Source organism: Cygnus atratus, chromosome 3, assembly GCF_013377495.2.
Source record: "Cygnus atratus isolate AKBS03 ecotype Queensland, Australia chromosome 3, CAtr_DNAZoo_HiC_assembly, whole genome shotgun sequence".
NCBI classification, from domain to species: Eukaryota; Metazoa; Chordata; class Aves; order Anseriformes; family Anatidae; genus Cygnus; species Cygnus atratus.
In genome coordinates this window covers 66,230,156-66,256,193 of record NC_066364.1, presented here as the reverse complement: position 1 = coordinate 66,256,193, position 26,038 = coordinate 66,230,156, and the positions used below count along the sequence as shown (strand labels likewise).

At 38.8% G+C, this 26,038-nt stretch overlaps 1 protein-coding gene across 2 annotated transcripts in view; it reads right to left on the bottom strand.

Annotated features, from left to right (window-relative positions):
• Positions 1-347: 347 nt before the first annotated feature.
• Positions 348-26,038, bottom strand: part of NOX3 (NADPH oxidase 3) — a 42,680-nt gene continuing 16,989 nt past the window's right edge. The window contains exons 7-14 of one of the 2 annotated variants that reach the window (XM_050709975.1): positions 25,090-25,219; positions 22,026-22,118; positions 20,601-20,854; positions 17,179-17,341; positions 9,040-9,186; positions 5,249-5,373; positions 2,928-3,079; positions 348-493 (exon numbers count right to left, since the gene is read on the bottom strand). In XM_050709975.1, the coding sequence (XP_050565932.1) occupies positions 2,953-3,079; positions 5,249-5,373; positions 9,040-9,186; positions 17,179-17,341; positions 20,601-20,854; positions 22,026-22,118; positions 25,090-25,219 (1,039 nt within the window). In that variant the 3' untranslated portion in view covers positions 348-493; positions 2,928-2,952. Of the gene's footprint in view, positions 494-2,154; positions 3,080-5,248; positions 5,374-9,039; positions 9,187-17,178; positions 17,342-20,600; positions 20,855-22,025; positions 22,119-25,089; positions 25,220-26,038 lie in introns of those variants that run through there. The other variant, XM_035538969.2, reaches the window with a different exon arrangement.

Here is a 26,038-nt window from a genome sequence, read left to right as displayed (position 1 = left end):
AGCTATCTGATGTTCCACATGCTTAACAGTGCTGAAGTCACAAAGTAGTACTTGAAGGTCCAAGACAACATCAGGTCTTGAAAGGCAGCAATGATACACTCAGGCAGACTTGGAGGATGAGCAATGCAAAGCTGCGAGGGAAGCACCTCTTTTGGAGGACAGGAACTATAGCAATGGCAGTTCTTGTGCCAGTGAGAGACATTAGAAGGTGGGAGTAAAGACTGGGGTCTCATGAAGGCCATAGTTTCATCACTTTGACACACAATGTGCCGCAAGGCTGGCTCACCTAACCAGATGGAGACAGTCATCTCTTGGAGACATCACCATTGGTTGTACTGTGGCATGCACAGCTTTACACTAGTCTCACCACGTTAGAAGATGTGACTCCAGGGACTGCTGACACCTGGCTGGGTTGTTTGTCACAAGGTTGTCAGATAGCTCAGTAGCTGGTCTGAACTGTACATCTGGACTCCTAGCAGCCACCTCAGAAGGTCTGCAGAGGTGAAAAGATGACTTATTGTTTCATAACTACCTCTCAGAGCTACATCAGCATATCAGAGAACAAAAAACTGTTCTGGGTAACAGTCTGTGACCTGTGAGGAAAGGCTGGATCACTTACAAGACAAACTGAAATCCAAGAAGTGCAAATAAGAATTAGACTTTGTTAAAAAACACTAGGCAGTGATATATGTATGGGTGCATTTTAGATACACCATTCTCAAGCCTGTCAGCTTGGCATGTGATGAAATGGCATGCAAATACAGTTCCTCCCACATCTGCAGACTTTGTTGAACAACCAACCAACCAAAAGGCTTTTTGATGTGATGCGGAACTCGGGGATGGATCCTGCAAGTCAACAACTGTTTGTGCAGCTGGTGTTGACAACAGGGAGGTGGCTTACACAACCGTGGGACCCCCTTCGAGGATCGAGGACTCCTAGGAAAACATGGGATCTGCCTGCAGTGGGCAAAGGCCTATATGCTGGCCAGCCTGTGAGGATAATTTTAAACTAGGAATGATGGGAGGGAGTGGTTGACTGACGGCCAAGTGAGGAAACACAGTTGGCCAAGTGTGCAGGATGATGTGAACAGGAGAGGCTGAGTAATCAGAAATACAGGCCCACCGTAAGTATACACAGGCAAACAAGCAAGTGCCTGCAAGACAGCATGGTGAAGGAAGTTCTCATACCTTCTCTGGAAAACCCACATGAGAGGATGCCTCTCTAAAGTGCTGTACACTGACACACATGTCATAGGGGGGACAAAGGAAGAATTAGAGGTTTGCATACCATTGAAAGGCTATGATCTCACTGGGAACATAGGAACACGGTGGGATAATTCACGTGTTTGTAGAGCAGCAGTGGATGGCTACAGGCTCTTTGGGAAGGACAGGCTGGGATGCTGAGGAGGGCAGCTGTCCTGTATGTGAGAGAGCAGCAGGAATACATGGAGCTCGGCCTAGGGATGGACGAGAAGCCAGCTGAGAGCTGGTCAAGATTAGTGGGCAGACCAATGTGGGTTATGTTGTGGTGGGCGTTTGCTACAAACTACCTAATAAAGAAGCAGATGAGACCTCCTTCAGGCAACTGGAAGTCTCATGTTCACGTGTTGGTCCTCATAAGGAACTTGAACCACGCCGATATCTGCTGGAGGGACAACATGACAGGGACCAAGCGATTCAGGTGATTTCTGGAGCACAGTGATGATGGCTTCCTTATGGAGGTGTTTGAGGATCTAATTAAGGCAGGCACTCTGCTGGAGCTCACACTTAGAAACCAGGTCAAGTATGTAAAGGTTCTGGGCAGCCTTGGCTGCAGTGACCATGAGATAGTGGAGTTCAGGATCCAGAGAGAGAGATACAAGGCAAATAACAAAATCACAACCCTAAGCTTCAGGAGAGTAGACTCTGGCAGGGACCTGCTTGGAACGATCCCATGTAAGGTCCTGAAGAAAAGAGAGATCCATATAATTGGATGATTTTCAAGAATCACCTCCTCCAAGCTCAAAAATGATCCATCTGGCTGTGGAGGATGTCAAACAAAGGTGGTAGGAGGCCTGCATGGATGAACAAGTCTCTCATAAAGAAAAAAAAAAAGTAAAAAAAAAAGTGCAGAAGAGGTGGAAGAAGGGACACATGGCCCAGAACCTCCAGAGGTCCCTTCCCACCTCAGCCACCCTGTGATATCTCTGAATCTGTGAATCTATATATTTTAAAGCCTATTCTTCAATGCCCATGAAGCAGTGTGGCATTTAAAGGACACGTTACTTTTTCCCTCAGTTTCAGTTGCCTGTCTCAGGAGATCCATTTGCTGAGAGCAAAAATTTCTGGAGTCTACTTAACCTTCAGAAAATATTAGATTATTGCATGTACCACCAGTATCACTGCAGAAATGGCAGGTTTAAATGGTGTCTGCTTTGGTAGGTCAAAAGGAATTTGTTAGGAAGTGTATATTTAAGCAGTATTGCTATGGCACAAAAGACAATGTAGATGTGTGCTCAGTAGGAGACTAGAAGTACAAGATCAGAACATCAGAAGGGAAAATGCTTTGAATAACTGGACATGATTTAAACAGCAGGAATGATAGTATTGCCTGCAGTAGTAGTTTGATCATACACAATAGCAATGTACAGATCTAAATGGCCATTTTTCTTGCACCTTTTTCTTTAAAGTTTAGTGATTTGTATTTGTTTTCACAGAGGTGTGGTTGGATTCACAGCATCATTGACTAAGCAATGAAGAATCAGCCCTTCAGTTCTTTGAAGGAAAGGCTAAGGATAGGGTCCAAAACTTTAGTTGGCATAGGATGGCATTTTTCCGCTGAAGTCAGTGCAGCTGCTTCAATTTACAGTTCTCAACATCTGGACTGAATGCTGCAGAATGGGAAGAGGACAGGAGAAGGTGAGGAAAAATGCACAACTTGGTAATACCTATTACAGAATTGAGAAGTACAGCCTAGAAACTTTCTTCATTGTAGTTAAACTGAGCTCCTCTTGGATCAACTGATGAATAGGAGCTGCACATCTTTTGAAGGATCTTAGAGAGAGTCTTGGGTCCACAGAAGAATACTCCAATACTGTTGCTGTAATCACAATAACAACAAAAAACATAAAAACAGCAGAATAAATAGATAAACTGCACTTTTTGACAGCATCCAGCTTTGTTTGCATCTTTTGAAATGGCTTTTTGAGAAATGCGTTTGAAAAGTTTTGTTACTGTCACAAAGTATTATAGTATAATTATTTTAATACTTCAGTGTTTATTATGTCATATTGCTTTATTTATTTGGATTGCTGTATTAGAGGTCATAAATTATTTTGAATCATAGTTCTTTGGTTTTGATTGTCATACTTTTTTTTTTTTTTTTTTTAATTCAGAGAAACAAACACACTGCTTGGCCTGAAAATGTTCGGTGCTTTTTTTCCACGAGTTAATTTTTTTTTTTCCCCTAAAAAATGCATAAAACGTTCAGTTGTTTCTTAGTATTTTTCTTTGTTGTTGTTGTTTATTTCATTTTAATACTGATGGCTGATTTAAAAAAAAAAAGTAAATAGTTCTCATAAATAACAAGAACATGATGACCAATGTAACAAACAGTTGTGCTCATAAGTGCACAAGTGTGTTAAAAGGAACTGGAAACCTGGTTTCTTGCTGCAAAGGGCTTTAAAGAGTTTTCTTTTAAGTACACAACACATGTTCTTTTAAACATATATATGTGCACACAGATGCACATATGCTGTGTTACTGGGGGAAACTGAGCCTACTTAAGCACAATGCAAGTGACAGGTGACAGTGTGTTTCAAAAAGTTTGCTTCAGGAAAGGAGTGGCTGTAGATCTGATTTTGGTGCCAAAGTTGTAGTCCCCCCATACTGCTCTAGTTCTTGATTGCACTCAGGTTCAACCTGTGTGATATATTCATGCTAATCTGCAAAAAGACACTGTTGCACCATGGGAAAGTTGGTGGACCTAGATGCAGCAACCCAAAATTTAGTCAGTTCATACAAACTGATTTTTCCAACACACAGTAGAAACTCTTGAGTTTCTTCACCTCTTGAACCTTCTGTAACTCAGAGCAAGAAAAGGTAGGGAGTTTTTTGATTCAGTGTGCACAAGGAGTGTATATTTCATGCAGTGTTTTCTTTAAGAGGTTCAAAGTTGACCATCAACATGTGCATCTAGGTTCAGAAGCAAATACAGATTTTTCTGTCACTTGAGCACTGGCTTTCTAAGGAAATATCACAAGATCCAGTAAAGAAAGTTAATACCCATCTCCTTCCCTGTGCATCAGAAAACCATACTTTTCTCAGCTGTTCTTAAAAAAGTAATAAAATTATAATGTTTCAGCTATAACTTTAAAAAGCTCTGTTTTTGCAGTAGAACCCCTATAAAAGGTCTTTCAAAAATCATATTTTCTACCCTTGGCCTCTTTCTATTTTTAATCTTCCCTTATTTCCTGATTGTATTTATTTTGACCTCTATCAAGTAGTTTCTCTATTACTGTTATTTTTGTAATTTTATGGTATTCTTGTAGCTTACTGTATTCTCTTTGATCTCCTCCTTTTCAGCTTTCTCATCTTTAAAAAAAGTTTTCTTCTTTTTTCTTTTTGTATCTCTGTGTCCCAAGTGCAAGCCTTTATTTTGCATTAGCAGGTAAATGTTTGGAAATCGTAAAGGGTCCCAAAGATTCTGGAATTTTCTACCGCTGAACACAAAATATTTCAAATTCTTGCTTCAAAGACTTTCAGGAACAAAGAAGCTTTTCTCAGACCACTAGCGAATCCACCAAGTTCAAATGAACTGTCTTTGCCAGCAGAGATGAACTAATAACAGAACAGCATAGTCTTGCAAGAGTAGCCAAATATGTTCAGGGAACAAACATATCCTTGACATCATAAGAAAAAAATCACAGTTTATCTCTTTAATAACCATCTTCAAGGGAAATTAATGCTACTTTGTCCTTTGTGCAGAACAGTAATTGGATTGTGTGTTTCAATTATATCTGGACAAAGGCCAGGATATTGAAATACTTCTAAATATTAGATTTTCTTGTCCAAAAATTAGATTTTATTGGCATTCTCTTTCCGAGATTTCTTCATTAAAAGCTTCATTAAGCATAAATCTTCTTTCCACACAGCTAAAAAAACTGAATTATTTTAAAAGGGTCATTTAGAAAGGTTTGCCCTCCCCTCCTCCCACTGTTTATGCTGAGAGACAAGTTACCTAACAAGGTTAGAAGCCAACCTGCCTTACCTAGGATGTTTTTCGGCTAGCTGCTTGAACTCATTGTCCCAGTTTGGCCTTCCATAGAAGGTCTTCTGTCTCAAACCAGTAATTACATCCATCTTGTCATCATAATGTAGGGCTATGTGAGTAGCCTAAAGGCAAATTTACAAGATAATCATTTTAGAATCAACAGTGTATACTCCAAGTAATAGGAGAAAGCAATAATACAGCTTCTCAGTGAAAGACAGAAGTATTAATAAGGGAAAGAAAACTGTAATTATCAAATGGCAATGAGGAGAGAAGAGGGGGGAGGAGAGGAGAGTAGGGGTACTCAAGAAGTCTAATAAACACTTCCAAAAGTGCTCATACCCTCGAAGGTGTTCAGCTTCTTGAGACAAAATGTTTGAAATGAGATGGATTAAATATCTGTTTTTACTATGCCACTTTTACAGGCAGGATTCCTAAACTTCTTCTCAGTCTTTGAATATCACACCTTACACTTCATTCTCTGCAGATCCTGAAGTGATAGTCACCACTTTAAGGCCAAGTTGGCCTTAGAGATGGAGTTTAGGAAAGGGAAAAAAAGTGTATTGTAACAGAATTTGACAATAAATATTAGAAACTACCTGCACCTTAGGGACTCTTGGTATGTCCTGACCATTGTGCTGCTGACATACCAGCAGATAGTCACAGATGTACCAGCTCTGCAGGGGTAAAACTCTGACTGTTTTGACTTCTCCTGGCATGGAGGCAGGTGCAGAAATTAGATCAGCTCAGGTGAAGCACTGATCTAAGTGAGCTAGACATGTGTGAGTGCCAAGAAAACAAATCCAGATTTTCATGGACATTTACTGTCCCTCAGCTCTTATGCTACACCCATTTCCATGCTATCTGAGTACCACTAGATATAGAAACAAACCCACCATTTCTCTTAATTGTGCTGCTATTGTGTGGGAGTAATACACTTGTTTTCATTACAGACTATCACTGTTATTATCGCTGTCAAGAAATTACTGGAGGAGAGCTAAGTTAAAAAATGGGCTTTGCATTTAGTTCAGGCCACTATCATCTCTTTCAGAAGTGGCTGCTGAAATTTAGATCCGTTTCATGGTAATATTGTATATTTCTCATTCTAATGAATCTTATGAGTCTTCCATGTTGATTAACAAATCTATTAGTCTTGTCAAGTGCATTTGTCACAAGAGGTCACAAAAACTCCTTGTTAGTTTGGGCCACTGTCATGGAGGGCTTGGAAGAGTCTAAGAAAAAACTCAAAGTATTTGGTAGGTGTCCTGGTTTCAGGTAGGACAGAGTTAATTTTCCTCCTAGTAGCTGGCAGAGTGCTATGTTTTGGATTAGAATGAGAAGAGCGCTGATAACATGCTGATGTTTTAATTGTTGTAGAGCAGTGCTTACACCAAGCCAAGGACTTTTCAGCTTCTCGCTCTGTCCTGCTAGCGAGCAGGCTGGGGGTGCAGCAGGAGCTGGGAGGGGACAGACCCAGGACAGCTGACCCAAACTGGCCAAAGGGGTATTCCATACCATCTGACGTCATGCTGAACAATATATAGGGCTGGCTAGCTGGGGTGGGGGGCCGGCTGCTCGGGGATAGGCTGGGCATTGGTCAGCGGGTGGTGAGCAATTGCATTGTGCATCACTTATTTCGTACACATTATTACTATTAATACTATTATTATTATTATTATTATTGTTATTATTTTTCCTGTCTTAATAAACTGTCTTTATCTCAACTCACAGGCTTCACTTTCCCGTTTCTCTCCCCCATCCCGGAGAGGGAGGGGGGAGGGTGAGCGAACGGCTGTGTGGTGTTTGGCTGCCAGCCGGGCTAAACCACAACAGTAGGAGTGGGAGGCAGGGAACGACATAGGATATTTGAATTGCTTACAGCAAAATTGTGCCACTGAGCAAAGGGGGTATTTCGGTTCACATCAAGTGGAACTTTTCCAGGATTTTTGGTGTCAGTCCTTTGTATAGCTCACAGTGTTAATGAAGAATCTCAAGAGCATTACAAGAAACAATAGGCTGAAACTTAATTTCTTATCCAGGAAGAGGCAGACCTGTGCCATATCTGTTTGGCCATCCAATACCAAGAAAGAATATACAAAGAGCCTGAGACATTGAAAAAACCTTATGTCTGGGGAAGGGGTAGGGAAGTGGGGGGCAGGTAAACACCCTCCAGCAGTGGAAGGTGCACTAGAAGACATAAATTGTCCATCCTGCTTCATTTCAGGATGAAGTAAAGTTAAGCATCATCCAAATATTACTGGAGATGAATTTCAAATTTTGATGAGTGATGAACTGGAATTTTGTAACAATAAAGTAGACCTATAAGAGGGAGTTCTGTGGATCTCTGAAGAAGGGGGAGCAGTTATGAAGCACAGCTGATCTTGGGCTTTGTTTGAGATGTAGCCACTGAAAAGCAATCCTCTTCTGCCCTAGCTCTTTGGAGTTGGGGTGCTGAGGGGCTCCGGGAGCAAAAGCAGTACCAGCGTAGAGGAGAGGCAGCACGACTCCGGGGATGCTTCTATATCACGTAACCAGCAGCACCAGATAACATAGCAGTGCTGATAGGAGACTGGACAAAGGGGTTTGAAGGGAAGGAGAGACTTCAGAAATGTGCAGGGCACACAAGTGAGGAGAGTCAGACATCTGAGCAAGAATAGTTGTCTGCCTACCTGACTTTTGGTCTGGTATTTGCCCAGGAAGTGAGATGTTGACAGCTAAGAGATGAGGGCAGCTTTGTGCTTTGTTAGTTTCGTGAATAACTTCTTTCAAAACTGATTTTAGGTAATACCTCGTGTTATTGGTAATGCAGAGTAGTGACTTCTATGACTGCTTTACTGTTTACTTCTATGACTACTATACTTTACGATGGGAAGATATTTTTCTGAATACATTTTTTTACACATACCTCATTACTTGATCAAATCCCTGAAAAAGGCAGAAAGAAACATTTTTTTTTTTTTTTTGTGGTAAGCAGCAAGGGGAAAGATTTCTGAAATCTGATTTTTAATCTGTAGTAGACAGTCCATACATTCAGTAGAGACAGCAGGAAATAAAACAGTAGAGCAAAGACTTTTCTGTGAGAGATTTTCTGGCAGGTGCCTAACTCTGATCACAGTGTGATCTGAGAGATCAGTTAAAAAAAATACAGAAAGAGAAAATCAACTCTTTTAGGTCTAGGTAAAGACTAAAGAAGTTGAATAAAAGCCACCCAGTCTAAGGATTAAGTACCTCAAGGTGGGATGACAACTTGAAATCATAAAATCATGAATTCAAACTCAATCAGAGAAAATATATTTTCAAACAACATAAATTAGTCCATAGAGTTTGTTGCCAGAATGTTCTGAATGCAGCAGGATTCAAAACTGTACTGGACATATATGTGAACAACAAGAATTATAGTGAATAATAAGAGTAAACAAAGCCAATGCTTTTTATACAACCCTCCATATTTCAGCGTAAATATGCTATAATCTATTTAAAGGATGTTCCAAAAACATGGACAAAATGTCCCTTCACAAGCTCCCAAAAGGCTCTCTGCACTTGTGTTTGAAACACTTGGTAGTCAGGGCTGCCCAAGACAAGAGACTGGACTGAAGGGATCACTGGCTTGATTTCTCTGTTCCTGGTTTTCTAAATGTGAGATGGAAGTGGAAACAGTCTGGTGTCTTTATATTTACAGTTCTTTGTCTCTCTGTTTCATCCATCATTCATTCATCTGTTCCTGTTCCATATGTTACCATACTGGAAAAGCAAGGTACATTAACTCAGACTCATAAGAGTTTCATCATTACCTGACTTTCATCCCAGCCAGTAAGAAATATATGATAACTTAGAAAATCATTTTTCCCCTTTTCAGCCATTTTTGTTTCCAAAAGGAACAGAAGATCAGCAAACCACTCAAATGTTGATGGGTCTCGACAGATCCAGTAAAAATAAACCTGTCAGATAAAAGTAAAGAGATTAAGCAAGAAGAAAACTTTCAATAAAACTTCCTAATGATTAGCTCAAGTCATTAACCACAGTGTGTGTGACTCTTCTCCACTGTAAATTTAAACAGAATCACACATCATTTTGATGATGAAGAGGCTCTGTAATTAAAAAAAAAAACAAAACATTTTCATCTTAAAGATTGAGTGAAGATTGATTCATGTGTCAGTGAAGCTAGGCAGTGCACAAGTTTCCCAACTTCTCCTGCCAGTACACCTTTAACTAAGAGTACCTAATCCTACATTTCTTGCAAATAGCTTGAAATCCTTTGAAACTTTGCATTGATTTTCAGTTGTGATGAACAGGGAATTTCAATTTTACTCAGCACTGAAGAAAGGAATTCTTGTTTCTCAAGACTGTGTACCATAGGTTGACAGTTGATGTGGTCAAAAGGTATTAGTTATGTACTTCAAGTTAAATACCCTGTATAAAGTCTACAAAATGTCCCTAGTTTTTTTTTTAATGTACGTCTTGCTTAATTTGGAGCATATAATTTCTAGAAAAACATTAAACTGTAACTTTACAGTTGCCACAGGGGTCTAATGAACCACAGTCCCATGATTTTGTTTTCTATTGGTTAAAGACCTCCTCTCTATGAAAAATTTACACAGTTTTTTTTCCTCTAAATTTCTCTAGTTTCATCTTCCATATGCTGTATTTTTTAATTTATTTTTTATTTTTTTTAATGTTGTAGGCTGGATTGAAGAGCCCACTATTAAAGCTTTGTTTCCCAGGCAAAAATTAGAGGCTGGGATCAAGTTGTCCTGTAATTTACTGGGATCTTGGCATAGGGTAATGCTTGCAGAGGGAATCAAATTGTTCAAACCAGATGGTCAATCACTGTCCATATGATGATGCATGTTTCTATTTCAAGAGTCCTCACTGTGGTATCTTCAGCTGGATCAGGTGAGACTCCCCAAAATCCCTGTTCAGCTCAATACTTAAATCCAGGTGGCCCGGGGACCTCTGTGACCACTCCAGCATGCACATGATCTATTGTGATGAATTATCTTACCTACATAAAAAGCATCTTTAAACTAATTAACTATTTATAAAAGACTGTCCTGCATGACCATTTCTGCAGGAACAATTCCTGCTGGAACTGTTTATTTGCATGTACAAGTTAATCAAATTTTCATCTGGAACCATCTGTGGAGTCTCAGAACCTGTGAGACTCATCTCCCAGGATCTTAATCAACACACTAAAACATACAGCTGGCTTAGGCAGGGCAGGAGCTGCCTCAGGGAGTCTTCAGAACAGTTGGAAATTCCCACCTGGAAACCTCCTCCGCTAATCAGTTAAATGCTGAGCTGTGAAGGTGTCTGGCAGCGCCTCCCATCACCTCATTTCATCTCAGTCCATTGTCTCAAGCCCATCCAGCTGTGCACAGGACAAGAAGGGGAATTCCTGAACCACTCAGGAGATAAATGTCCAAAGTGCACTTGGTGTCTGCCCAGCCACTGCCATGAAGCACAAATGAACCATAATTATATATACCATTTATATATATATGTGTATATATATATATATATATACACAAATTGATTGCCATTCTCATTACTTAAGTTCTGGAGCTCTTGCCATGCTAATGCAATCCATCATTACATTCAAACAGAGGGCAGCAGACCTTGAAATACCCTGTGTGCCAGGCACAGCTGCATGCAGGGACAACCATCTGGAAGCAATATAAGGTCTCTCAGTCAAGAGCCTTAAGCGTACATCTCCAAGGCCATTATGTCCTTCCAAAAAAGATACCTGGTGTCCAAGCTTGTGTGGTGAGATGGTCTGCATATACTGAGTGGAGAAGTTTTGAAGCCTAACTGCAAGACCTGAAAGTTCTTCCTCAGTTATTTATAGCCCCATTGCATGCTTAGGATATGCATTCAGCTAATGTAAATTTTACCTTTGGGGAAATGGATGCTTCTCCAGACCAGCATGAAGCTGGGCAGCAAGATCTGAATGCAAGATGTTGTTTGTGTCTTTATGGTATAATGGCAAAAGGATAAGACAAAAATATCATGGAAAAGGTAAAGAGGTAAACAAAGATAAGTAGTGTAGAGAAAATTAGGACTGACATAAGATAAAGAAATTGTGGCCAGAAATTTGAGGAGAGTTACTGGAACTCTTGGAAAACAGACCACTGAGAAGCTCAGAGGTAATGAAACATCCGAGGCATATGGAGTGGGGCTGAAACCAGAGATGAGACAAGAAAACAGGGATGAGATCTTAAAAAGATCAGAACATCAACAATTTGGAAAGAGAACATAGGGTCATATTTGCAACACACAATTTTCTTCCTAAAATCCTGGGGTAGAACCCAACATTCCTAAATTTCGTGATTCCTCTGCTTGCTCACCAGGAAGCAGGATCAAGAAAATACAGTGATGGAGAGAGTGCTTGTTCTGTGCGCTTCTTTGCCAAGGATTCAGAGACTGACTGCTGTCAGTCATTTCAACAGCTCATAGACAGCGGTTCTCTGTGGACAATGTAATTTTGAGTGTAATTTATATAATGCCTCCAAAGGGATACTTCACAAACATGGAAGAAGCTTAGAAATACACAAACTCAGATTAAAAAGGAATGACATGGAGGTCAGCTATAAACTTATAATGATGGGATGGCTGACACTATTTTTATTGTGACTATGATTTTTTATATTGTTGCAAAATCTCTTAATTTCCTCCAACACATCTCTATTTGTGCTCACCAGACCCTTCTGTTTTTTATTATATCTCAGTATAAAATGTAATCTAGAAGGTCTGTCCCCAAGATGATCACTCTGGGGAGGTCTGATAATTGGAAATTATAGATCTTTTCCATAGGATCAATGAGCTAAAGATGCATATTAGACATTTCTAAAGTGAAAAATCAGAGGAGAAACCAGGAAGCTATAAAGAGATTTCCCAAAGTTTTAATATAGCAGGTTGCCAGATTTCTGGTAAGGTGGTGGGAGAAAAATGTGGTAATACCACGCTTCACTGGAGATTTGGTGAAACAGACTAACAGTAATTTGAGATGTTTCCTAGATCTGAGCATGGCGTAAGGGACCATCTGTGGTTTCTGTAAGAAATATAAATGAAGTATGAGCCTAGTAAGCACAGATAAATCATTCAAGGTTAAATAGGGTATTTTTACTGCCCAGGAATAGGACTGTCTGCAGAATGTTAGTACCAACCATCTTTGCTGTTTGCTTTTTCCTGTTCTCTTTTAATGTTTTACTTTACCTGGGTTCACTGCTGATTTACACTGACATAGGTTATGAGGAAAAAGCAAGCCCACTGACTTCATAGCATTTCATTTTTGTGCCTAACAACAGCATTATTTTAAATTAACAGAAATATATAATTTATAGCCTTAAGCTTAATTTATTTATTATTTTGCAGATGAATCCTGAAGTCCCTACTTGTTCCAGATCCACTGCACCTTGAAAATGAGGCCACAGAGCGCTGTCAGTCTGTATCACACTGTGGCTGTTGATTTGTAGTGAGAAATTTCTTCTCTCAACCTCTACTTGATCATCTTATTTCTCAAGTCTTTTCAGCAGTTCATTTTGTGGAAATATATCTGTAGTATGTGTATGTGGAGAGGAGGCATGTGCTCCTAAATGAATAATGAACTGTGTTCAGGGTAGCAACTGGGAGCAAGTGGGCAGGACTGGGCTGCAAGCACGTTCAGGGAAGGAGGAAGAAAAGCCAGCTGATGAGCTGAGACAATGTGGTACTGGAAATGCAGAAATGCTTTCCAGAATATCAGGCTATGGAACTTGAAGGAGTGGTTTTAGCTGGTTACAGACCTAGCTGTCACGGTAACAGCCAGTTCGACTGAATTAGGTCAGCTGCCTCTGGCACAATCCTCTTGAGAAAGGATATCACTTTCTGAAGCTGCAGAAATTCCTTAAACTCATTGCTGGTGCAGTTCTGCTGAAGCTGTATCCATTGCACTGCCTCTAATTTTCATGTTAGCAGTGGAAAACATCGGCTAATGAAGAAAGACTGTCATTATAAAAAGTATTTTCAGCCATGACTATAATCTTAGAAAGAAAAGAGCTAGTGAAGAGGGCTGGCCTATGGATAAAAAGTTTGCTCTTCCCTTAGATCAAGGAGGACTTCCAGTATAATACGTTAAAATAAATGCTGTTTATGAAGGAGTCTTCCTTTCTTTACACTGAGTACCCATAATGTAGCACAGCATATTACACATATAATTAAAATACAATAAACACACCATAAAATTCGTCCTTATTAAAACTGTAGAATAAGACCAGAATCAGTGCATTTCTATAATTAAACAATTATTCTGAATTCTGTGTTTTTCCTTTAAGCCTGATAATATTAACTGACTGTGCAATTATTTAGAACCCTTAAAATCTGTTTTAGATTTATGATTCATTAGTCTCCACCCACCCCACCCCCATCAACTACATTCATCAGCCTGATGGCTTGCCCAAGTAAACTGTCTTAAATTTTCCGAGTGCTCTTTTTGCAAATTGAGTTAGATGCAGTATTGCTATTAATCAGAAATGTAATGCAAGGGCTTGAGTAGTCGCTTATTTCTATATTTCTATAATATTCTACTCCCTTGCAATGCATGCATATTTATCATTCATTTTCCCCTATTCTTAATTTTGTACAACAGACGAGGAAAAGCTCAGATACTTCTTTCCTGTAAGGTGAAAGAATATACTGTGTAAATTATCTTTCATCACGCAGAAAGTCATTAATAATTATCTGTTGGTGACCATCTGTCTGTTTCTCCCTGCTCCCCAAAGACAGAAGGGGAGCTGTGGCTCTGAGCAAAGCCATTTTTCCACCAATGAGGTGTAAAAGGTGATGAGCCCAGGGCTGTCAGAGAGACACCTTCATCCCTAGATCTTGCTGCTCTCCCTAGACTTGAGACTGCTCACTGCAAAGCCCTCCTGTATCTGCAGCTGGACACCTCCCTGGAAAACCCCTCCTGCTCCTGGATAAGCCATGCTGCCCATGGGCACATGGGCACATCTAAAAAGATAAGAGATCTGCCTCAGCCAGTGGGCCTCTATAGGTGAGGTGCAGCAGTGCCGGCAGCCAGGGGCATGCACAACAGGGCATTGATTTGGAGCTATGGTGGCGGCAGGCAGCCTTTCATATAAGTGCAGGATGAGACATTCATACCCCTACATCTGATGCAAGAGGCCAAAACTTCTCTCAAAGACAGCTGAGGTCACATTTGACAAGTAAGATAGCCCAGTTTTTCAGGCCAAAATGTTATGCTGAGGAACTCACGGACTGGAGTGGACTTTAAAGCAGAAGGTTACCTCAGATAGGTATGGTCAGTCCCAAAGCATATGGTGGAGGGTATTTTAGCAATGAGTAGTTGGACTGCTGTTGAACTTACTGCCATGATATTCTACAGTTGTCAAAAGTCTACATGGGTTTAAAAAGCAATTAGAAAAAGTCATGGAAGAAAAATCTATTAAGGGTTATTAAACACAGAGAGGCAGCTCTTGTAACAAGTTATTACGGAACTGCAAGTTGCTCAAAGGCAAGAAAGTGTACAACAAAGAAATATCACTGTATGATTTTCCATTCTGTACATTTTTCCCATGGCATCCATAAACAGCCACTGTTGGAGAAATGATATAGAGCTAGATGGGTCTTTGGTGAGACTCTTTCTTATGTCCTTATGTAGGGTAAAAGAGAAAGTGGATGTTTGCTAAAATTTGCATCTGATGGATCTGTACAATTTAATCAATTTCAACAGCATTTGCTCTGAAAAATTATATCACTAATGTGAAAGAAAAAGATAATTTTGTTCTCAACTACAGCCAGTAGAAACTTTCCAGCCATAACGAGTAGCAGTTCCCTTCCTCATCACAAAGAATGATGGGGAAATGAAGGCTCTAAGGCTACTTAATTGTGAAGAATCAATTAGATAAAAGTGTACTCATTTTGATTTGCTGGGTTTTATTTATTTAATTAATTTTTTAAGTTATACAGCTGCAGACATTATGGAAGCTATGAGTATTTATATCTCAACTGTATGTGGGCAACACTAAGAAATATTAGTTCAATAAGCATAATGATAGCTGTACTTAAATCAAAATGAAGCTGTTAAAAAAAGAAAAACCTCTTATTTATTTCCTTAATAGATATTTCTATGGTACTCATCGTGGCAGAGAGTGCTGAATACTTTGAGGAAGATTAAATTATTTGTAATTATACCACAAGTGGAAGGTTTTAACCAATGGAGGGGAGATAAATAATCGTTCTCGACAATATGACTGTTTTTTTTTTTTTTAGGAATGCTGTGAACTTCCCCCAGAACCTTTCATCCAGGCTTTCAAAGTACTTTACAAACAGTGATGAAGTTTAGCCTTATAACACCTGTGAAAAACAAGCATTGCTATTCCCACTGCACCAATAAGGAAAACAAGATATAGACAAAGGACATATAGAAATCATTATATTTTGTATTTCACGGGAATTCAAAAAACTGAACTCTATAGCCGAAAACTGTGGCAGAATGCACCATACAATTTTCCTTGTAGACTCACTTAGCCAATATTCTCCCTGAGCTACAGGTGAACACCCTGAGGTATACTATTCTCTCAAAGTATATTTAAATTCAGTTCTTTTCCCCTTAAGACAATGACAGCAATGATAACAACAATTTTACGTGTTTGCATATATAATATGTGAAATATACATTTGTAACACATATGCATATATGTAGCTCTCCTTCCACTGGAAATAATCATTCTGGTACAATGGGAATGTTTGCAACTACACTTTTCACATCTAGCACATATTTTCATTTTTATTTCCCTCCTTTCTCACAGCTTTTTCTGCCTCAAAGATCCCCCCTGGCAATTTGAACCTGTCCTCAACTCCTCAGTTGCTAAAATCCCAGACGCTTTCTCAGTGGCAGCTTGTCATTAAGATGCCAGCTTTAACACTCTTTCATTTAGAAAAATCAGCCCCTTGGCCCCACAATCAGCTCCGTATGTACTGACCCTCTCAGAGATCTGTCCACTCCAATGCAATTCCAACATCTGTCCTTAAATGTGAAATGTTGAACAGTTCCTGATTCAGCTTTTACATTGAAAAAAAGAGCTAAAGGAAGCTGTAAATCTGCAAATTACCACTTGCCATGGTAGATAGGGAAGAACATGTTTAACGCTGATTTTTTTTTTCTCTGTTACCTTCTTATCGCTCACCCTGCCTCACCCATTTTTTTCTTCACCTGTCCTCTTCCTGTGCTGCCACACTATTCTTTAGCAGAAGATGTATAACAGGTTCTCCCATCAAGAGTTTGTTATGTTAATTGGTGCCATCCATGCCTTAGAGCCCACAGTATATTTTTTCAATGAAATAATTAAAGTGGTTTACAGGCAGCAATATGCATCTTGATATATGAATCTCATCCAGAGCTTAAATGCCTTTTTTCGTTCCTTCTTGCTTACTAATGTCCCTCTGATTCTTCAAGGTGAGAAAAGCAGCTGGTGGTTGCTTAAAGCAGCATTTTGGGTAAGGACAGACACCCCAAGGGCCCGCGTGAAGCCTGTGGCTGGACAAGGAGCAAGTGCTGTCATCAGGGCTCCCTGAAATGACCCTGCAAGATTTGTTTTATAGGAAAGAAGACAATTTTGTCTTCTAGCTCTCTCTCTATATTGGTCTAGTTATGAAAGACATTCTGCATTTGTCTCCACTTTCTATGGAAAATCTTATTCAGCTTTTACTAAAAACACTGCAACTAGGGCTACTTAATTCCTCAGGAAATGACAGGGAATTTGGGAGACCTTACCACACAATGGCTCCTGAAGCAGCTGGAAAGTGAATGATTGTGTCTGAGGGCAGGTTATAGCACTCAAGTGAGTCTCCAGCTCTGAATTGCCCTTCTACCCTGGCACACAATTGGCTTATTTGTGGAGTTTTTTAATGGAGTGATAAACTTTCCCACCTACCTTCTGCAACGCCAGTACCGTGTTAGGATTGCAGCACTTGTACCAAATGGATTTTAAAATAGAGGCAAACGGTGTGACTCCTATCCCTGCTGCAATGCACACACTCACTCCGTAGTGAAAAACATCTGTGGTTGCAGATCCATACGGTCCATCCACAGCCAGTCTACAGCAAGAAAACATTTAGTCAGGGGTCAGCAACATATAAAGTGACAGAAAAGTTAAAATGTGTTGGGCTACGTGTTTTCAAAATTGAGCTTCTGTTAAAATAAAAGAGGAATGATGTGCCTAAGTTGGCATGTGAATAACCCATACAAACACATTTAATTTTCATTGGGTGTCATTTAATAGCAAAGCAACTGTTTTTTTCTGAAATGAAAGAACAAGAGCACCCATGTGGGTTTGGGGCCTGGCCATCTATTTAAGCATGCAATTGCAATTTTCTGGCTTTCTGAAATGTGATTAGTCATATAATTGCATGTCCAAATTTAGCTGAGGAATTTGCATATTTAATTACGAATTACTGAAAAGCATCCTGTTTTAGAGCTTTATTTTCTGTATTGTATATATCAAAGTAAAGATGAACTGATTATATAAATCATTTTGAAAAGTTCTTATGTATTAAAGTAATAAAAGAGAAAACAAAAAGAGGTCATCATATGCAAGGAAACTAATATTTTCTCAGCTCTTTCAGAACAACTAATATTTCAGAAATTCATTTTTGGCAATAATACTGTACTTAGTATCTGACATAGAGGTGAAATTTGTAAGGAGAAACACTTATTTATATTGCTGGCCCCTATAATCAATGTTGCTGATGTTGAAGCATTTATTTTGATCAACATTAGAGATGAAAAAGATTATTAAATAATCTGATTCATTCCTCTAGAAACATGAAATGTAAATACACACTGCTTTTGAGTGCTCTGTCTAGTCTGTCTTTAAATAACGTAAGTGCTCTGAAAGATTGTTTCACAATCTAACACCAAGTCTTCAGAAAAATGGCCTTTTTCTCCTTCTTTCAGTTTTTCTAATGTTTTGTGATCTTTCTTGCATAAGTCATCTTAAAGGTTCGGTTTCAACAGTATGAACAAATATGCAGACATGGGGACAATTAAGTGTTTTAACAGGAAAGGAAAGTAGGATCACCAAGCAATGGTACACATCAATATAGGGACACAACGGATCTGAAACCTGATTGTTGTTTTCCTGAAATGTACTTGAAGTCCTAGCAAATGTTCTCCCTTTCATTCATACTTGTCACATGGCTTGTTTTAATTTCAGTATTCCAAACGCTTTGCAACTGCAGTAGCAAATGAAACAGGAACTCGGGGATAACTTTTGAAAATCTGGCCTCAGATATAAACAAAATAAATTATTTTTAATATATGTCATTATTCAGATTACTGTCAAGCCCTGTGCTTTTTGAGCACTCAAAATTTCTTGTAAAACGGGAATGATTTAGGTTATATATGTAAAATGTTCTACATAGTTCAATGTGGGCTTGGTAGCAATTCTCATTATTGTTAGTAGATTGAGAAGAAATTGATCTGGAAGGAATTTCAAGAGATTATTTAATCTGTCAGCATGCTATAAACCAGGATCAATTTTATCTAAATCATTCCTTACAGGTATTTGTCTTGTCAGTATGTTCCTAAATGACCAGGTGACAGAGCTCCCATCATTGGTTTGAATGCCTTGCTGTGCAGCAGCTAGAGAGCTTAGCCTAATACAAAGACTCCAAGAAGGCAGGGAAAGAGAAACTGAACTATACAACCCATTCATTTGAACCAGAGAGTATGTTGGAAGGCAGGAAGATAGTAAACAAAGTAACAAAAAATATATTTCATTTGCTTATGCCAAGAGAGGACTAGAAAATAGGGACATAGACTGTTCCTAGCTATGGATTACAAATATATTTTAGATACAAGTATATTTTCTTTTCGTATTCCTTTATTAATTGCAGTATGCATACTTTGTTTTTAGAACCTTACCTTATCATTCAATTGCTAAATGTCTTTTGTCTTCTGCTTGGTTTCTGCAAAATGTCATTTTTGACTATAGCTGCCAGTTTGGTATTTATCTTTAGATATAGAAAAATGTGAAAAGGACTTGTTTTTTTGCTTTATTGCTAGCTTAACTATTGAAATAATCTTTTTAATATATTTCAAGAAAGCAACTGGACTGTGATATTAGGCAGCCTAACAAGATTATAAGGAAGAGGTTTTATATATGACAGTGCTGTTTATTTCAATGCTGCATTGTGGCCAGCAACATTTGATAATATTTTTCTCTTTCTCCCTTACACTGGCTGTCAATCACTTCGGGCCATTTGTGCTCCAGTTCTGCTGAAATGGCATAATTCTCATTCCAGTTGCCTTTAACAAAGGCTCAACTTTCATTTCTAATTCTTATTAACTGATAATGCAAGGACCACACTAGACTTTCTTCTCTGCCCCCACAGTCTTTTTGCCTCTGGAGCTTAATGGCATCCATAAGCTTTTTAGGGGAAAGTTCACTAGCATCCAAGTCCCACTAAATTATGTAAATGTAGTTAAACAAGTGCCTTTTGCTGTTTAGTTTTACTGCAACCACCTCATCAAAAGCAACTTTCTTGGGGGGAGAAGCAGTCACTTCAGTGGCAGACCCTACACACTCCCCTGCAATTGAAATGATCCTCTGTTGTTCTGTTTTCTGTGGTGAAAATCTCCACTATGGCTGTGAGTAGCTAAATGGTTTGAATCCATCACATGTAGAGCCAAATATTTAGCAGGTGTAAGTCAGGATGGCTCCATTAACTTCAGCAGATCCCTGCTGTTTGCAACAATGAAGGATCAACATTTTGCTTGGATTAAGATGCCACATACAGAATATAAATGTCAATAACTTTTATATATTAGGACAAGATTTGGGCATCAGAGACAGAGTTGAGGGAGACTGTTAGAAAGAAATAAGGTTCAGTGAGAGGTTTCTGCAGCCACCAAATATCTGTGTAACCAAAAGAGGTAAACTTGATATTTGGATGGCAGGTGATATGTGCCAGAACATAAGCATCCAAGCAAAAATCTACCAGACATCTTCTAAGATTATTTTAATTTAGTTCACACGTACCCCTCTATCAAAATAGATATCTATAGATATAGATGGTGAAGATTTAGATGATAGCAATAATGATATAGATATCGATATGGACTTTAAATCTTGGATTATTCTTCAGGTCTTCTTAATAGCTACTGGACTAAGCTCATAACTGTATTTATTTTTTTTTCTTTTTTTTTATCATAATGGCATATTTCTGGATCCAGAACTATGATCTAATACAGTGCCATAAGGAACATCCACAGAATTAATTGAAATAAAAAATGTTAAAATTTATTTTAAAACATAAAATTAATATTTTAAAATGTATTGTTTGATATTCAAACCTTGGTAACATCCACAACTCCTTGAAAGCTTTTTCCTCTGCTCCAAAGGCCTTGAAGAGGGCTGCAGTCCAGTCCCCAACCACCCTGATGTGAACACTGAAGAAGTCTTCCTCAGGAGCTGAGGTGAGGGTGAAGGGGTGCCACTCCAGCGACGACACCGATGAGCACTGCAGAAAGATGTACTGACCAGCTTCCATTTTAAAGCCATGCTTCTTCATGTGAAGCTCAAGGACTCCAGAAGAATGGGTCACCACCTGAACAATAATAAAAGGGAAGACTTTGTTTTCCTTGAGAAGAGTAATAGTTTGTTTCCATTAAGCTACAGCTGAAGATTTAATCATTTCTACTTGAGTTCAGCTATGAGTTAATCAAAATTGGGATGCACAGTAATTTGTAAATGTCTTGTAGGTAATGGCCTAACCTCTGTGTTGCAGTGCTACTGCTGCCCAATAACTTGCAAGCATACACAGTATGAAACATGCAGCAGCTTGCTTTGTGAGTCTAAGAGACAGATTAAAGGCTGTAACAAAGCAACATTTTGTCAACTTTCCATCTTAGTAGAGCCTACGCAGAAGTACTCCTTGACAGGCTAAAATAATTTTCCAATTTTACTCTCATGTAACACAATTAACTTGTATGTATGGGTAGGATTATTGTTGGTTTGGCAAGAAGAATCAAGCCCAGTGGAGTTCAATCCTAAAATACTTTTATTAAGAGGTAATCTCAGTTAAGCAGACAGTTTTATATGTCACACATGGCATACTGAGATGCTCAGATCACAACCACCCTATGAAATCAGAGGCATGACTTATCCTGGATGTTTTCCCCCTCGCACAAGATAAGCCTGCTTCTGATCGCTGGCTTGATATGTGTAGACACAGCTGCTCCAGCAGCCACATCCCTGATTCATTCTACCACAAATTAAATGGCGCCTCAGCACACAAAGGCATTTCCAACTGGGATAAATTGTCACAGTTGTACTAGTTTTAATGATGCTTTGACTATTTATGCTGACTGATAATATAACGCTTAATCTCCTTGGAAGACTCCAGATTTTAAAGTAAAAACTGTACTGTGCTAAAGTAAGAGCCTCTGTGCTGTTTACTGCAGTGGAAGATGTGCTTCAGTTCACTGAAAAGAGATAGCCTCAGCACAGAGGTTTGTGATATACTGGTGTAGCCTTGTAAGTCTGGTATTTCATTAATCAGGCTTGGTCCCGTATGGAATATTCTTACGGACTTGCTATTGGAATAAATGCAAAAAATGCTAAAATCAATACTTGGCTGAAACCATAGTAATGATGAAAGAGCTGCTGAAGCTGGAAGTAAAAAATAAGGTCATAATATAGAGAAGTTATCTATAAAAGATAAAAAAGTCATTGGCATTATGTTCTTTTTACACAGACATGCACACTATGTTACATACCTTAGTAATGACCACCTCCTGTTGAAATCTCCAGAATCTAACAATTCTTTCGCAGATATACAACACCACAGGACTTAAAACCCACTTCCAAGCCTGCAGGAAGTTGCATATTAAAAAACAACATTTATTTCAACTTCTACAAAAATGTTTTGCATTTCTGGTTTAAATCAGCAGATAGCCTAAAATGAAAGTGTTTGCTTTCTCTTCTGTGATTTTTCATTTGCCTTTCTCAAGAGAGTATTTCTGTTGCTACCACAGCAATTCTGGCGTTCTCACAGAACAGACATATGGGACTCCATCACAGGCACACTCTAAAAGCAGTGCTAATATCTATCTGTGTTCTGGGCAAGAAGAGTCCTTTAAAATCCATTCCTACTAAAAGGCAAAAAGATTAATCTATTTAGGAGTTATATAGAGAGATTATTGGACCCGAAGAAGTATAGATGCATACATTGATAACCATTATAGCCTCACTGTTTTGTTGCTCCTCAAAGTCTGAAATATTTCAGAAGGGTTGGATACGAGTACCTCTTATTGTCAGCTGTGTGTTTTCTGAAGCTGCATGAGAAAACATTCAGTCCCAAATATGCAATTAGAGAAATAAAATGTATTTCCATTTAATCCATTAGTCAGCTCTGTATCCATAAATGTATTTTTTCCATCTAGGATACTAAGATGATTGTACTTTAATTGTTGCAGAGGATTGCTGTACTTGTACTTGCTGATTGTATGTCCTGATCACTAGAATGATCCAGGGTACTTGGCTATTCAAGGATACTAGCTGATGATTTTACTGAGTTGTACCATGACAGCCTAGATAATTAGATGTAATTGAATCTTCAGAATTAAAAAAAAAAAAAAAGTTTGTTTGTTTGTTTTAGGAGATACAGTTTTATTTCCAGTTCAGCTACATGCATAACTCATGTTAGCAATCTGAGTACTCCACCATCATTTGGCTTTTAAAATTTCCAGGGTAACTTTACTTGCTGAAACATTGACTTTGCTCCACAAGCTGGGTAACAGGGGTTATAAAGTATCTTTTATGAGAAGCAAGCCATAAAATTATGTGGCTTCCTTAGAACATGCTTGGAGGATGGAGTAGCAATTTCCCAAGGTTAAGTCTTGAAAATTAAATAAATTAAAAAAAAAAAAAAAAAAGCATGATTTAATAATGGGAAGAAACCATCATAAGCCTGAAGATTCTGAGTTAAAGCAGAAAGCCAATACATCCATTGTCCCTAAATACTACAGGTGTCTCTGCACAGTGGGTAATCACACGTCTTGAATATATTAGCATACATCAAGGCACAATAATGATGAGACCTGTTTTTCCTCCCTTCCATTTGTGCTACCTGTAAATAAAAGCACGTGACAGGAATGTTAAGGCTGCAGGCTCTCCCATGCGAGAGTTCAAGTGAGATTTCAAATGTGCCATTGCTCCCGTGCAATGGAGCATTCAATCCAAAATATCTTGTGGCTGGTTTCCAACAACAGGGCATCTACCAGGAGGGGTGGGCTGCTAAACAACATGGCTTCTGGCCAGAGATATGAGATTTGGAGCAGGGTGGGATGGCTGAGAGAGGGGCTCTACTGCCTCAGCCTCCCCCGGGAGCCATTGTGTGTGCACTGGTGCCATGTTGCACAATCCCAGCTGTGCACAAGCCTGTCCCCCTCTGCTCAGCCACATCTGCCCCTGCCCTGCCAGTACTGCCATCACTTCTGAGCCTCTGAATGGATTTGAGCCCGCTGCAGTTTCGAGCATGTATCCCACCATAGCACACCACCCATCCAGCAAAGCACTGTTCCTAGAAACAATCTATATGCCCTATGGTATTATCACAATTCATTTAAAGTAATGTAACTTTGCAAGTATGGCCTTGGGTATGCAGGAGAGTGTGGCAAAGTGCATTTAACATGGAGAAGCGGAAGTTCTCTCCAGTTAGCTTTACGATAATGAATGTCAAAGCATGCTGTTGGAAGAAAGTTCGTGTCTGTATTCAAAGTGCGTAGCCATGTATTGATTTTTATGGTGACATGTAGCTGAAATTTTTAGAGAGGCATTCATTTTCTCATTAATATGCAGGTTGGGTAGCGGCTAACAATGGTTTAGTTTAAGAAAAATCTATGTCAGCCATTAAAAGAGCTGCAAGATACTGAATGCTAATTTTTCTCCTTTACTTCAAGATTTCCTTTCATATGTTTTCTCTTTCTGGAAGAAACAACAAAAACTTGCATATGAGCAAGCTAAATCTTGAGCTGTAAATGTTAAATGATTTTGTTTAGATGCTAGACATCTGACACACTGTACAAGTCTGCTACTTAATTACCTCCTGTGGATTTGCAATCTTGTTGCAGCAAAACCACCCTTCCGTGGGACATTTTTCCTGCCTTTTGCCTTTCTCTTTCATAATTCATTGTTTCAAATTCTATCCATTTTTCCCAACTTAAGACATCAAGGCTGGACGACAGGAAGGATGTGCCCCAAAGCAAGGACATAATTTTATCTCTAACTTATTCTTCCTTGGCATATAGACTATTCATATTAAAACACTATTAGTTAAAATAATAATAATAATAATTTGAATCTCTAGCTGTCCTGTTCATTGTATTTTCTGTATCTCTACCCTTATAAGATTTTCACTTGGAGGCTATTTTCATGCAATAAACACATCAAGGATATTGGTGATGCTGAACAGTAAAAACTAAATGTCTTAAAAAAAAAAAAAAAGGAAAAAAAAGGGTCCAATTCTGAAATCTATACCCTTCAAAGGGAATGTTTGCTAACTAATGTTGCAGAAATAATAATTATTAATAACACCTAATTTTTACACATCTTTATCTTTACCTGTCTATACAGATTATATAGGAGTTATATAGGAGGTGGGGATCACTATCTTCTCTGGGCACATGGAGAGGTTGTGGAGCAGAAATATGCAATTACTCTCAAAACATGACACTAAATGCCAGTCTTTAGCATTGTACACTCCAGCCCCCACTATCTAAGACACACAGCCTCTCAGGGAAGGACATTAGGTTAAAAACAAAAAACAAACATCACTCTTACCACAGGTTTCTTGCCAGAAAACTGCGGCAAAGGGCACTGAGTGACTTTCTCCCATTCCAAGTAGTGATCTTTGCAGTAAGTAACATTATGAAGCAGCAGACTCTGGGATGTCTGACCTCGGATTAGCTGACTTAAAACAAAAATATTCATCAGTAATATGCTTCTTTGCAATGTTTCTATGCATCTGTAGGTTTTGTACTAGTACTTGAAAGCAGACATGAAGAAAACTGAAGTTCAAGACTGGACATTTTGTGCCTATTCTTTTCTCTTTACATTTCCTTTAAGTTTACCATGACTTTTTGACCAAGTGCAAGAAGTATGTTATAGTATTGGTAGACATCAGTGCCAATGAAGGGTGGAGAGTTCTTGCACAAAGAATGTATGTCTTACTTTCTGTGGCAAAATCAAAATGATTTCCAAGTTCTTTGGAGCAGACACTTTGACCCCCTCTATATATGAACATCTGGTATTGTTTAGAAAAACAATAAAATTTTATAGTGACAGACCTTCTCTTTCCTTTGCTGCTTTCTAAATGCATTTTTAAAAGCTGCAAATAAAGTTGGAGGACTGTAATTAGATGTGTGCTTTCTAAACATATTAAATTCTAGCTTCTTTACTTCAGAGAATGTTAATGATGTGAATTTTCCCAAACATATCAGTCTTGACTGTTCAGTTTAAATAGGTTTCAGCTGGTGTTTGTTATGGGTAGAGAAGGAAGATTTTTATGAGAAATCCTGTGCGTTTCATATAGTTTCTCTGAATTTTCCTGTACTTACTTTGACTCTACAAGTTTAGCCTGTCCTGCTCACTTGTCTTACAAAAGACAAGGAGACAAGAAGTGCTGCCTTCTTTTACATGGCAGTGTCATCATCTGCCACCTGTTCAGATGGAAGGACAGAAAAGGAGGTAGGTTCAAGTGAGCAGTTGGTTTTGTGCAGTCAGCTGGGAA